Genomic DNA, 13576 nt, shown 5'->3' with positions numbered 1-13576 from the left:
AAGTTTCATTCATATATTATAACATTACAAGGCGGTTGTTTAATTGACATAAGATTGTAGGTAATGCCGTAATGCGACGTAAGATCGCATGTACAAAACTGTCAAATTCGAGATGGCACCACGAGTAGAGAACAACACGTGTTCAAAGAATTCTCTGAATTCTTTCGGATGTTTAATACATGATCTATGTAAAAAAATAGTGCATGTTTTATAATAGTTTGAAATTTATTTATTTGATATCGTACAATATTTATAAATAAGCTTATACTATAGATAACATATATTGAACGAGAGGAAATAAAATATAACCTTCACAATGGTAAAGGAACAATTTAGAGAAACAGACGTAGCACGCAAAATGTATGTAAATTACTTTAATTTGTTTTTCTAATAAATTTTGTATTATTATTTCCATTATTTTTAATATTAACTGCTTTTAGAAAAATATATAGATTTGATAATATGAATAACTGAATTTCTTGTTAAATTATTTATCTTTGTACTTATTTAATTGATTAGATCTTTTGGTTAATGGGAAAAGTTAATAATAAAACTGTAATGCTTATCATATGTAACTGATATCTATTACTCTTTATCTACCTTATTCATTCACTTTTTATAATTAATTAGCTCTCATGTATCATTCGGAGTGGACAGCCGCCACAACATGGAAAGGCAAGCTCATATACATGTTGTGGCTAAAAATTTATATAATCAAGATGTTGAACATACTCCAGTTCCATATGGAGTTCTCGACAGGAAAATGGTAATTAAAATATAAGGACATTTTTTTTCATATGTTAATGATTTCTTTATAAATAATTGTTAATGTTAATTTATAGGGTACTTGTAATAATATTACCAATTGTGTATCATGTGGTAAATCTTTAAACGAATGTATTGGACACTTTGGCTACATTGATTTAGAACTGCCTGTTTTTCATGTTGGTTATTTTAGATCTATCATTGGTATTCTTCAAAGTATTTGTAAAGTAATTTATCATTTATTTCATTTAATTTCAAATTACTTAATAACAACGATAATAATTGTAATATTTTACTTCATAGAATTGTTCTCGTGTTATGCTATCTGAAGCAGACAAAAAGCATTATTTAGCCAGAGTATTAAATCCTAATTTGGGATATTTAACACGTAAAGCATTACGTAAACAGATTCTGGATAAAGCTAAGAAAACTACAGTTTGTCAATATTGTCGGGATCTTAATGGAACTGTTAAAAAAGCCGGTTTACTTAAAATAGTTCATGAAAAGTATAAAGGAAAAAAGAAAATAGATGCCATTGTTCAACAAAAGTTAGCAGAGTATAACAATGTGCTTGAGGATAATAAAGCATTAGAAGGAGTACTTCAAAGTGGTTTGGTTAATGTATTAAATCCTTTGGAGGTAAAAAATAAAATTCATTTATATTTTTTTCTATCCACCTCTTTTTGTAAAATTCTGTATTACAAAAACTATGTCATATTTTAAGGTACAAAGCATTCTAGAAAAAATACCAGAAAGTGACATTCCTTTATTATTGATGAATTCAGAGTGTGCATTACCAAAAGACTTAATATTGACAAGAATTCCTGTGCCACCAATTTGTATTAGACCTAGCGTTGTGTCTGATTTAAAAGCTGGTACAACAGAAGATCATTTAACAATGAAATTATCAGAAATAGTTTTTATCAATGATGTTATTCAAAAACATAGACAAAGTGGAGCTAAAGTACAAATGTACAATGAAGATTGGGAATTTCTACAATTGCATTGTGCCCTTTATATAAATAGTGAAATGTCTGGTATACCCCTTAATATGCAAGTATGTTATAAAGAATTATTGAATCTTTTGCTTACCATTAATATTTTAACGATAAATTATTGAACTATTTTAGCCAAAAAAATCTGGTAGAGGATTGGTTCAAAGATTAAAAGGAAAACAGGGTCGTTTTCGAGGAAATTTATCCGGTAAACGTGTAGATTTTTCTAGTCGTACTGTTATTTCACCAGATCCTAATCTGAGGATTGAGCAAGTAAGATTTCATTTAAATAAATTGTTTCAAACATTTAAATAATATATATATTTAATAATAAAATTGAATATATATATATTTTTTACTTTTTTTATTAGGTTGGTGTGCCTATTCATGTTGCCAAAATTTTAACATATCCTGAAAGAGTAAATCCATCAAACATAGAACTAATGCGAAAACTTGTAAGGAACGGTCCAGATATACATCCAGGTGCAAATTTCATACAACAAGGGAAAACACAATTTAAAAAATTTTTAAAATATGGTAACCGACAAAAAATTGCTCAAGATTTACAGGTAATTTCACGTATATAAAATGTTGTTATGTACTTTATATGTACAAAATAATTAGTCATAATTAGCCTAAATATTATAGTGTATAGTGAAATGTGGTATATTAATGGAAAGCTTAGAAATAGAGGGCTTCAACTATTGCAAACCTATTTAGAAAATACAGGCTATGATGTGTAAACGCGACGCTGGTAATATTGTTCTTTCTCGTGAATGTCTTTTTGCCAGAGAAATTGGCATATGTGTATCATCAGTATGTCAGTTACCAGAATGAGTCAATATTGGCTTGGATTAAATAAGGATGTGGCCGCTATTAGACTGTCGCTTTCGTTAGTGCCAAGTTGAAACATTTTAGACTATATTTCCTAAATGGGATATTTGCGATGGATGTTGGCCGGCATATTATAGTGCAGCAAAATAATTATATACATTTTGTTCAATAGTATGGTGATATCGTCGAAAGGCATCTGAGAGACGATGATGTAGTATTATTCAACAGGCAACCGTCGTTGCATAAATTAAGTATCATGGCACATAAAGCAAAAGTATTAGATCACAGAACATTTAGATTTAATGAGTGTGTTTGTACACCATATAATGCCGATTTTGACGGAGACGAAATGAATTTACACCTTCCCCAAACCGAAGAAGCAAGAGCAGAGGCTTTAATTTTAATGGGGGTAATATGCAAATGTTATATTAAACTCTTAAGCAGGGAAAGAATTTTTGCAAATTCCCGCTTAAGGGGTGAATTATATTATGTTCCATATTAACGTATATATTGTAATATATAATACATATAATATATATAATAATATTATAATAATGATATTATCATTTACTTGCTTATAGAATAAATCAAATTTAGTTACACCTCGCAATGGAGAACTTTTAATAGCTGCGACACAAGATTTCATTACTGGTGGATATCTGCTGACACAAAAGGACATGTTTTTAAATAAAGCTCAAGCAAGTCAACTAGCTGGTTGTCTTCTAGCAGGACCTGATATTGCCATGTCTATAAGTCTTCCTGAACCAGCTATTTTAAAGCCAAGTATGTTATGGACGGGGAAACAAATCTTTAGTTTAATTTTAAAACCTAACAGTACTTGTAATATTAAAGCTAATTTAAAAACAAAAGGAAGAGCTTATACTAGCAACCAGGAATTATGTATTAACGATTCTTGTAAGTATAATTTTATAGTATAATTTGTTGCTCTCCTTAAAACTACAGGAAAATAATGAAAGTGATGATTTGCAGATGTTATTATCCGGAATTCAGAATTATTAGCAGGAACCATGGATAAATCGACTTTAGGTTCAGGATCAAAGCAGAATATATTTTATATTCTATTACGCGACTGGGGCGAAGATATTGCAACAATAGCTATGTGGCGACTAGCAAGAATGGCAAGTTTCTTTCTTATGAATAGAGGTTTTTCTATTGGTATTGGAGACGTTACACCAGGACAAGGACTTCTTAAAGCCAAAGAAAAGCTTTTAAATGCCGGGTAAATGTACATTTTCTTTTTGTAAATTATTAAATATCATGAATAAAACTATCTACGAATAATGTAGATTTGTTTTTTAACTATGATTTAGGTATTCTAAATGTACAGAATACATTTGTCAAATGGAAGAAGGACGTCTTGTATGCCAACCTGGCTGTTCAGAGGAAGAAACATTAGAAGCAATGATATTGAAAGAACTTTCAGTAATTCGTGATCATGCTGGTAAAGCATGTTTAAAAGAACTCCATCCAAGTAACAGTCCATTAATTATGGCATTGTCTGGCAGTAAAGGAAGCTTTATCAATATTTCTCAAATGATTGGTATGCTTGTCTATATACATATATGTATACATATACAAAGAATATTTTATTATGTAATATTTTCATTCTAATTAGCGTGTGTGGGGCAACAAGCTATTAGCGGTCATAGAGTTCCAAATGGATTTGAAGACAGAGCTCTACCACACTTTGAAAGACATTCAAAAATTCCTGCAGCTAAGGGTTTCGTAGAAAATTCATTCTATTCTGGTCTAACGCCAACGGAATTTTTCTTCCACACTATGGGTGGAAGAGAAGGTCTTGTCGATACAGCAGTTAAAACTGCAGAGACTGGTTACATGCAACGACGACTAGTTAAGAGTTTAGAAGATCTGTGCCTTCATTATGATATGACAGTTCGTAATTCAGTGGGGGATATTATACAAATATTGTATGGTGGCGATGGTCTAGATCCTACATACATGGAAGGTAAGATATTATTTATAATATTGATTACAAAGTAATCAAACAATTATTTTAATAGGAAAAGATTGCCCAGTGGATTATAAGAGAGTATTGGATCACGTAACAGCTAAGTCGCCATGTAAGAATGAAGAACCACTAGATGGTCCTGATCTAATTAAAGCTACAAATGAATTACTAGGTTCCAAAGATTGTGAATGTCTCAGTGAAGAATTTAAACAAGAATTATCGTAAGTATTAAGCATAACTACTGAAAATAAGATATTAAATATTATTTATTTCTACAGCACATTCCTTAAAGGTGTAGCACGTAAAATAATACACCTGCGATATAATGCTCCATCGAATATACCTGTAATTTTCCAACTCGAACGACTCACAGTTTCTCAATTGGTTGAATTTATTCATACCTGTAAAGAAAAATATATGAAAGCAAAAATAGAACCAGGTACTGCTGTAGGTGCACTTGCCGCACAAAGTATTGGAGAACCGGGTACACAAATGACATTAAAAACATTTCACTTCGCCGGTGTAGCATCTATGAATATTACTCAGGGTGTGCCGCGTATTAAAGAAATCATTAATGCAAATCCTAAGATTAGTACTCCAATCATCTCAGCAGCTTTAGTAAGTTCTACATTTAAATGCATTATAATACATCTCAATAACTATGTGTGTGAAAAAATAAACATGTTATGTTTTATTTATTGATTTATTTATTAGGAAAATGACGTAGATCCGGAATATGCTAGAAGAGTAAAAGGCAGGATTGAAAAAACTACTTTAGGAGAAGTGACAGAATATATTGAAGAAGTTTATTTACCTGATGATTGTTTCTTATTGGTCAAGTTAGATATTGATAGAATAAAATTATTGAAGTTAGAAGTAGATGTTAACTCCATACGTTATTCGTAAGTGTACAAATTTATGTTTGCAACGTAAAATAAAATATATTTTTTGGTAATAAAAATTTACATAAGTATACATTTAATTAATTGACAACTAAATAATTAGATTAATGAATGATAATTTATGCAGGATCTGTACATCAAAATTAAGACTGAATCCAAAATTAGTAAATGTTAGAGGAGATTCTATTATCACTGTGAATCCAAGCAAGAGTAAATACAGCATAAATTATGCTCTCACACAGCTTAAAGAAACAATTCCAAATATTGTTATAAAGGTAAAATGGGAAAATATACATATTAATATACTCATTATGAATAAATATACTTCCATAATTTTTAAACTGTATATGTTTTTTTTATGATTGTACAATTTATAGGGTTTACCATCAGTTTCTAGAGCTGTAATTCATAATGATGATTCAAGTGGTAAAACAAGGTATAAATTGTTTGTAGAAGGAAACAATATGCGAGAAGTAATGGCAACTCTTGGCGTTTTGGGCAGAAAAACAACTTCAAACAATACTATTGAGGTAAATATAAAATTCACTTTTATTTACTTATCCATTATATAAATATGATGTTTTAGGTTTTCAAAACTTTAGGAATTGAGGCTGCAAGAGCAACTATAATGACAGAAATCAAATTGGTGATGGAAAATCATGGAATGAGTATTGATCGAAGACATCCAATGCTTGTAGCAGATTTAATGACTAGTAGAGGAGAAGTACTGGGTATTACAAGACAAGGCTTAGCTAAAATGAAGGAATCTGTCTTAAATTTAGCTTCGGTAAAATGTTACATATATTTATACTTTTTTAATATTACATTTAAATATATATTATGTACATATACAAAAATACTAATAGACGATTATTTAACAGTTTGAAAAAACATCTGATCATCTATTTGATGCAGCTTATTATGGTCAAAAAGATGTTATTTGTGGTGTGTCTGAATCAATCATAATGGGTATTCCAGTTCCTGTAGGAACAGGAATTTTCAAATTACTTCACAAATATCCTTTTCAAATTCATTTCTTCAAATTTAAAGAGACTAGTCAATTTACAATTTTAAATATTTATTACATTTTTAATGTATTATTTTCCTTATTAATAAAATACAGCTGACAAAGATGAGCCAAGAATAAAAGAGTTGATATTTGACGATCCACAATTCAAGAAAACTACAAAAACCACACAAATATTGTAAAGTGACCGTTATATATTTTATAGCAAAATATTTAATGTATATAAATAAAAATATGTATATTAATGGAACTCCTACATTTTTTATATTTAGTAATTTGTTTCATTTAATACTTACGTTTAAAATAAAAATGTACTTTTAAATATAAATATATATATGTATAGTTGTATGTAATATATGTAAGTATAGTTGCTGAGAAACATGTTTGATCCATATTTGTTGTACCTTAAATTACCATAACGCAATATATCTAGGATGAATCGATGATATTAGGTACGGTGACGCGTTTAGAATTTTAATATTTTCTTCATGATTAAAATTGTATAAGATATTCTACAACATCTTATTTATCAAATCATCTTTTGATCAAACGCGAGAAAAGAATATCGGAATGGTAAATGAAACAAAATTTTGGGATGAAATTCGAAAAGACCTACCACGATATAAAAAGAGAAAACCCAGAGTTGTTCCTGCTTTCACCATTCAAGCTTTACAGGTAACACTTCAATATTCTAAACGTTATATTTATATGAACTGATACTTATCTATAATATATTTAGGAAAACACTGTAGTTAAAAAACCTCCTCGATATGAATTGTATAAACCTCAACCACCTAAACCATCAACTTTTCGAAAATTCTATGAATGGGGTGTATTTCCAGTTGCATTGGAAAAGGATAAATATGGAACAAAACTTAGCTGGAAAGTTAACATCGAGGATTTAGATTTTCATCATTATTTACCGTTATTTTTTGATGGGTTAACGGAAACTGAACAACCGATTAAGTTTATAGTAGAACAGGGAATATCTGACATGTTAGAACATGGTGGTCCTAAAATTTTACCTGTTGTGCCACAATTAATAATTCCTATAAAAAGTGATTTTTCTTTTTATTCTAATAAAAGATTTTACAAACTGTATAAAATTATGTTTATACGATTTTATAAATTCTTGTTTATTGTAGAAGCCTTAAATACAAAAATGCCAGAAATTATGTGTACGACACTGAGAGCTCTTCAAAATCTTGTACGTTCTACAGATTGTATTGGAGAAGCTTTAGTACCGTATTTTAGACAAATCTTACCAGTGCTTAATTTATTAAAAGATAGAAATGGTAAGATTTTAATCTACATTTATAATTTTATGTAAAAATAATAAAAATTAAATTTGACATTCCAGTGAATCTTGGAGAAGGTATCGACTACTCACAACAAAAAGGTGAAAACGTCGCAGATATAATACAAGAAACTCTTGAATTACTTGAAATATATGGAGGTGAAGATGCTTTTATAAATATTAAATATATGATTCCTACGTACGAATCTTGTATGATGAATTAAATAATACCTATTTATATTTTCCACTAATTATGTAGTAATGATTTTAAACTGTAAAACTCTAAAACTATAAAAAGATATCTATTATCTTAAACATAATTGTTATTTATAAATATTATACAAAATATTATAAAATTTGGTAAATTATATAACACTCAATTATTCATACATAATGTTTGAATGCATGTTTCATTTCATTTCATTTACACTTTCCCAGCATCTTCCTTTAACGTTACCGTTCTATTAAAAACGAGCTGTAAAAGGCGAATGAAATTAGTAAGAATAGTAATATTTAAAGTTGGATACCATAGTTATAATTACTTTTTCTGATGTTGTATCTGGATCTACAGAGAAAAAGCCAATACGTTCAAATTGAAATTTTTCAAAAACTTTCGCTGAACGTGCCAAACTTGCATCGATATATCCAACGATTTCTTTCTTACTCTGTGGATTAATATCACTTAAGAAACCATTTGGTACTTCATTAGAATCTTCAGGATTTTTGTGTTTAAATCTGAAAATTGTGTTATGAACAAATAGAACATTGTAACTATTAAATCAATAATAATAAATTATTACATTAACCCAATACTTACAAACGTTCATATAATCTAATGGATGCTAATATAGGATTTGATACCCAGTGTATAAAAGCTTTAGGCTTGTTAGTTTCAGAAATTGATTCTTGTGTAACAATCAAATTCACGATATTACCCATGTTATCTTTTTCAATTTTTTTGATCGTTAGTACTATCCCTACATGCTTTAAACCAACGGATTGGTTTGGTGTTAAACGTCTAAAATCTTTCTCTGCTTTCTATAAATGCGTAACGACATTTTTAATAGAATGATAACAAACATTTTCTATCATATATTTGAACTTAAATAGCATTGTATACCTCTTTGAAATCAGATGCTTCAATATATACAATTTCATCAAAGACAATCTCATGTTGTCCTTTATCTGGTTCAGTAGGAAAGTTAGGAACTGTTAGTTTTATAGAATTTTCATGAGGAAAATTGCTAATGGTTACTTTTAATGGTTCTAGAACTGCCATATGTCGACTTGCAGTTAAATTTAAAAAATCTCTCACAGATGCCTCTAAAACAGCTGGATCAACAATTACTTGAGCACCAGTTACACCCATTTGTGCACAAAAATTATTTATAGCATCAGGTGGAAAACCACGTCTGCGAAGAGCTGTTAATGTAAATAATCTACAAAAAATATATATACAATAAGCATCAAAAATTTATATTTTCAAATTTATTAATGTAATGAATTTTTACATTAAAACATACCTTGGGTCATCCCAATCAGATACAATACCTTCATCAATCAACTTACTGATTTTTCTTTTAGAAACAACTGTATAGCATACATTTAATCTACCATACTCCCACTGCACAGGACAATAAATATCTAAAGCATTACAAAGCCAATAATAAGATGACCTTCTTGATTGAAATTCTTTGGTGCAAAGAGAATGAGTTATATTTTCTATGCTGTCACATAAGCAATGTGTATAATCGTAAGTTGGATAAATACACCATTTATCTCCTGTCCTATGATGAGGAACATATTTTATTCTATATGCAACTGGATCTTGTTTCCCTTCTTCTAATGTTACTTTCATTCTTAATGTAGCTTCACCTTCCTCAAGCAACCCATCCTTCATATCCTATATAGAAAATTATAGAGTTAATCAAGAAATTTTATGATATAACTTAAAATTTTGTACATACCCATACATAATAAAATTAAAAACATTTAAATAATCAAAAATTTTAAGCTACAATAATTCATCTGAAATAAATAATTATTACGTGAAATAATTGTAAACTCTCTGAAATAGGTCTATTACGCCAGGGACTTGGAGGTGGGTTGAAACCTTTTATTTCTTCACTAGACTGATGGCAAACATATGCTAAGTCCTTTTCAATAAGAACTATAGCCCATTCGTACAACTGTTGAAAGTAATCAGAAGAATGAGTAATTTTAGCTGGTTTATACCCAAGCCATTCTACCATTTCATGAATACCAATAAAAAATTTTTCTTCTTCTTTTTCAGGATTTGTATCATCATAACGTAGATAACATATTCCATCATGGGCTGCTGCATACCTGCAATGGAATTATACTTGAGATATAATTTATATTACAGAAATTAAGAATCATATCTATAATATGATACAGCATACCCAAAATTAATATTAATTGCTTTTGCATGACCAATATGTAGAATTCCATTAGGTTCTGGTGGAAATCTAGTTATTACTTTGCCATCTGTTATTTTTAAATGTTCTTGAAGTAATTTGTGTGTATTTGGTGTTATAATATATCCTTCAGTTTTATAATTTTCGCCTGGTTTATGAAAATGAACTTTAGTTTTCATTAACTCACTTATTGTCTGAGCATCTGTTTTCTCATTTGTTGCTGTCACACCTTTTGGTTCCACTAAATAACAATTAGGCAGCTCTTTAATAATGAATTATAATACATAAATTACATATAGATGAACATATTATTTGCGTTAACACCATTTGATTTACCTTTTTCTTTTCCTGACTTTTGTGCTTTTGCTTGCTTTACTGGTTTAGGTAATGGTACAAGATCAGAGTCACATTTCGGACCTAACAAATCAAGCATTTGAACGTCAAATTCATTTTTCACTGCTTTTCCATCAGCCCACTTTAAAGTATTACGTACATGTTGCATTAATGGACCAATATTAAAATGGTACCTGTAAAAACATTTTGTTTTGTAAAACTCATAAAATTCTCAACTATATATATGCTAAATTTTCAATATTAATGTTAAAAATATAATATAAGTACCTTTTCTCTATTATTTCCACTTTATGTGTGCTTATTACTTTCTCCACTTCACATTCTATTTCTTCTGGAGATATAACAATACCTATACCACATTCTTTCTCAAAATCAGATACATCGACATTTTCTTCTATATGATTAAGTAAATAATCTAACCCAGCATCTAATCTTTGAGTTGTATCTAATTTCTTTTCAGCTATGTATTTAGCAAGAAATGACAATTTATTTGCAATTTGATTCTTAATTTTCGAAGCAAGTTGATATAACAAAATTCCAATTTCTGATGTAATAATTCCATACTTATTAGCCTACAAAAGATACCACTTGGTATAATCAAATATTACAAAGGTATACCATATGTAGCAATAATGATTACATTTTGTTCAAATATAAACAAGTGAAAAGGTTTATAATATATAATTCAAACTTATAAGATTACATCACTAAATAATAAAAAACGTAATTAAAAAGATATCTTGTATGTATAACTTACTAACCTCTATTATAGCAAGTTTCAAATTATTGGAAACTTGTTTGTTTTTTAGAGTTTCTTTAGCTTTTTGTTCACTTAAACCAATAGACTGAAATAATTTTACGTCGTCTTGTGAATCCATCGTCTTATTTTCTTCTTTTCTTCAATACGTAGTTTAGTGTGATTTTGAAACCGGGAATTAAAACATATGTGTACAAGATACTTACTTGGTAAAAGTACTTGATAAATACGTGGATTTTAAAGCAATAATGTGATAAGGAATATAATCTTTTCCAAGGAAATTATTATATCTTTCTAAATATTAAATCTTGTATATTTATCGCTATGCTTATATTTTACAACCAATCAATTACATTTAAGATTTTCACATTTTATTAATTAAAAAATATGATAAAAAATTTAAATATATATAAATTTTATATAGGGATTATATTAAATTATTTTAATATTAAATAATTAAATCAATAAATTAATAAATTGACAAACTTTAAAAATATAAAATTTATTTTGCACAAATATCCTAATCAACTATCATAAAACTATTAAATTTTTAATAGATAGGTACAATATGTTTTACTTTCGATAAGATACCTATATTATCTTAAATGTCGAATTAATAGTATTCTCCATTGAAAAATTTTATATAATTGATATTTATTATTTAAAAAGTAATACAAATTTAACACGTGTTTTAATTAATTGAAAGTTAATATTTGGTTATGTTACACATATATTTGTGTATAATTAAAACTAATTGCTTTTCCAACAGATACACAAAATGTGACATTTTAAATTATTATTTATAAATAAAATACATATATGTACATACACATATACAAAAAGTAGATAAAAATGAGTGAAAGCGATGATGATGATTTACAGTTATGTCCTACGACACTTGCTGCTTTAAAAGAGTTTCTTAAAGAAAAGGAAGAAAGAGAAAATCACTTAAAACATACTTTAGAAAATCAACATTTAGATGTCTCTTTTGATGAGAATTGGGTAAGTTAATTTTTACTATGTAGATTAGTAGTCCTTCTTAACAATTCATATTTATTTGTAAGTTTGTGACTTGTGAAATAATTTATTAATTAATTTTATATTTCACGATTAAGATGTTTAATGATTTAATAATTTGAATTGTAGCAATTAAGTCAGTTTTGGTATGATGACAAAACAACAGATACTCTTGTAAAAGGTGCTATACAGTGTACAGAGTCTGATGGAAAAATTGCATTAATATCATGCCCTACACTTTATAATAAACTGAAAAAAACTTCTGGTAAAAGAAAAGGTTTGAAAATATGTTATTTGTAATTTCATGATTTATGCAATATCAAATACGTTATTGTTATTACTAATACTAATTATTTATCTACAGTCACCCTTTTTGAGTATGATGAACGTTTTAAAGCATATGGTTCAGATTTTGTACCATACAATTATAAATTTCCTTTAAATATACCTGGAGATATGTCAAACTTTTATGATTTAGTGATAGCTGATCCACCATTTCTTTCTGATGAATGTTTAACAAAAACTGCCCTCACAATAAAATTCTTAGCCAAAAAGGATATTGTACTTTGTACAGGTACTTTTGATAATCAATAATCAATAATCAATAATCAATTTTTGAGTTCTTAATTACTTTTATTCTTACATTGCAGGTGCTATTATGAGCGATTTGGCAGAGAGATTATTGAATGTTAAAATTTGCAACTTTGTACCTCATCATCGAAATAATCTTGCAAATGAATTTTACTGTTATTCAAATTTCGATTTTGATAAAATGTTACAATAAAATTGTGTAATAAAGAAATTGTGCACATATAAAATTTTAGCGTTCTATATTACCTGGTATTACTAACTTAACTCAATATAAGAAGAAATTTAAATTTAGGATTATTCGTTATTTTCGAATTTCGTATATATTTTTTTGAGCTTATGTTACTTCCGGTATATTAAATACAATTTTTAATGTTTCTCGTATACGAATATTATCAAATATTTAATGAAAATATTTTTCTACCTAATCAAGTAATTTTCAGTATTGTAGAGAAAATTTTTATATACATTTAATTTCTTTTAATTAGAAACTGAAAGATATTGGTAATACTGATACATTTGTAACATATTCGAATAAAATAATAAAATTTGATAATTTAGTTTACAATTTACTACATATTAGTTATTTTACAATGTCTACTATAAAATACG

The 13576-nt window shown here is 28.0% G+C and overlaps 4 protein-coding genes across 8 annotated transcripts; 3 read left to right on the top strand and 1 right to left on the bottom strand.

Moving 5' to 3' along the window:
- Positions 1-90: 90 nt before the first annotated feature.
- On the top strand, positions 91-6763 carry LOC126916334 (DNA-directed RNA polymerase III subunit RPC1). Its single transcript, XM_050722033.1, has 20 exons — positions 91-360; positions 631-766; positions 843-992; positions 1069-1404; positions 1490-1822; positions 1896-2033; positions 2132-2329; positions 2767-3003; positions 3176-3509; positions 3585-3834; positions 3926-4155; positions 4231-4581; positions 4637-4805; positions 4863-5202; positions 5299-5486; positions 5614-5761; positions 5864-6016; positions 6073-6273; positions 6368-6502; positions 6609-6763. The coding sequence occupies exons 1-20, from the start codon at positions 317-319 to the stop codon at positions 6693-6695; spliced, it is 4158 nt and encodes a 1385-aa protein (XP_050577990.1). The 5' UTR covers positions 91-316; the 3' UTR covers positions 6696-6763.
- Positions 6764-7045: 282 nt separating this feature from the next.
- LOC126916354 (parkin coregulated gene protein homolog) lies at positions 7046-8061 on the top strand. Its single transcript, XM_050722068.1, has 4 exons — positions 7046-7188; positions 7253-7571; positions 7659-7808; positions 7874-8061. The coding sequence occupies exons 1-4, from the start codon at positions 7084-7086 to the stop codon at positions 8032-8034; spliced, it is 735 nt and encodes a 244-aa protein (XP_050578025.1). The 5' UTR covers positions 7046-7083; the 3' UTR covers positions 8035-8061.
- Positions 8062-8115: 54 nt separating this feature from the next.
- Positions 8116-11493, bottom strand: LOC126916339 (probable glutamine--tRNA ligase). 2 transcript variants are annotated; one of them, XM_050722050.1, is made up of 10 exons: positions 11364-11493; positions 10870-11174; positions 10585-10775; positions 10234-10510; positions 9859-10156; positions 9334-9713; positions 8931-9249; positions 8628-8848; positions 8353-8545; positions 8116-8285 (listed from the first exon to the last, which is right to left on the bottom strand). In XM_050722050.1, the coding sequence occupies exons 1-10, from the start codon at positions 11478-11480 to the stop codon at positions 8235-8237; spliced, it is 2352 nt and encodes a 783-aa protein (XP_050578007.1). In that variant the 5' UTR covers positions 11481-11493; the 3' UTR covers positions 8116-8234. The 2 variants fall into 2 exon arrangements, with proteins under 2 accessions (XP_050578007.1, XP_050578008.1); XM_050722051.1 differs by having other exon boundaries at positions 10234-10489.
- Positions 11197-13194, top strand: LOC126916357 (EEF1A lysine methyltransferase 1). 4 transcript variants are annotated; one of them, XM_050722073.1, is made up of 5 exons: positions 11197-11214; positions 12129-12361; positions 12506-12653; positions 12741-12950; positions 13027-13194. In XM_050722073.1, the coding sequence occupies exons 2-5, from the start codon at positions 12212-12214 to the stop codon at positions 13158-13160; spliced, it is 642 nt and encodes a 213-aa protein (XP_050578030.1). In that variant the 5' UTR covers positions 11197-11214; positions 12129-12211; the 3' UTR covers positions 13161-13194. The 4 variants fall into 4 exon arrangements, with proteins under 4 accessions (XP_050578030.1, XP_050578027.1, XP_050578028.1 ...); XM_050722070.1 differs by lacking the exon at positions 11197-11214 and adding an exon at positions 11434-11568; XM_050722071.1 differs by lacking the exon at positions 11197-11214 and adding an exon at positions 11787-11920.
- Positions 13195-13576: the final 382 nt, after the last annotated feature.

This window comes from Bombus affinis, chromosome 5 (genome assembly GCF_024516045.1).
Source record: "Bombus affinis isolate iyBomAffi1 chromosome 5, iyBomAffi1.2, whole genome shotgun sequence".
NCBI lineage: Eukaryota > Metazoa > Arthropoda > Insecta > Hymenoptera > Apidae > Bombus > Bombus affinis.
This window is presented reverse-complemented; position numbering and strand designations above follow the sequence as displayed.

Excerpts from the sequence above, each read along its gene's own strand:
- LOC126916334 (XM_050722033.1), top strand. The coding sequence starts at position 317 with ATGGTAAAGGAACAATTTAGAGAAACAGACGTAGCACGCAAAAT. Across the intron at positions 767-842 it reads GAGTTCTCGACAGGAAAATG|GGTACTTGTAATAATATTAC; the intron begins GTAATTAAAATA and ends GTTAATTTATAG. Across the intron at positions 2,034-2,131 it reads CTAATCTGAGGATTGAGCAA|GTTGGTGTGCCTATTCATGT; the intron begins GTAAGATTTCAT and ends TTTTTTTATTAG.
- LOC126916354 (XM_050722068.1), top strand. The coding sequence starts at position 7,084 with ATGGTAAATGAAACAAAATTTTGGGATGAAATTCGAAAAGACCTACCA. Across the intron at positions 7,189-7,252 it reads TCACCATTCAAGCTTTACAG|GAAAACACTGTAGTTAAAAA; the intron begins GTAACACTTCAA and ends TAATATATTTAG. Across the intron at positions 7,809-7,873 it reads TTTATTAAAAGATAGAAATG|TGAATCTTGGAGAAGGTATC; the intron begins GTAAGATTTTAA and ends TTGACATTCCAG.
- LOC126916339 (XM_050722050.1), bottom strand. The coding sequence starts at position 11,480 with ATGGATTCACAAGACGACGTAAAATTATTTCAGTCTATTGGTTTAAGT. Across the intron at positions 8,849-8,930 it reads AAGCATCTGATTTCAAAGAG|AAAGCAGAGAAAGATTTTAG; the intron begins GTATACAATGCT and ends ACGCATTTATAG. Across the intron at positions 8,546-8,627 it reads ATTAGATTATATGAACGTTT|ATTTAAACACAAAAATCCTG; the intron begins GTAAGTATTGGG and ends CACAATTTTCAG.
- LOC126916357 (XM_050722073.1), top strand. The coding sequence starts at position 12,212 with ATGAGTGAAAGCGATGATGATGATTTACAGTTATGTCCTACGACACTT. Across the intron at positions 12,362-12,505 it reads TCTCTTTTGATGAGAATTGG|CAATTAAGTCAGTTTTGGTA; the intron begins GTAAGTTAATTT and ends TTTGAATTGTAG. Across the intron at positions 12,951-13,026 it reads GGATATTGTACTTTGTACAG|GTGCTATTATGAGCGATTTG; the intron begins GTACTTTTGATA and ends CTTACATTGCAG.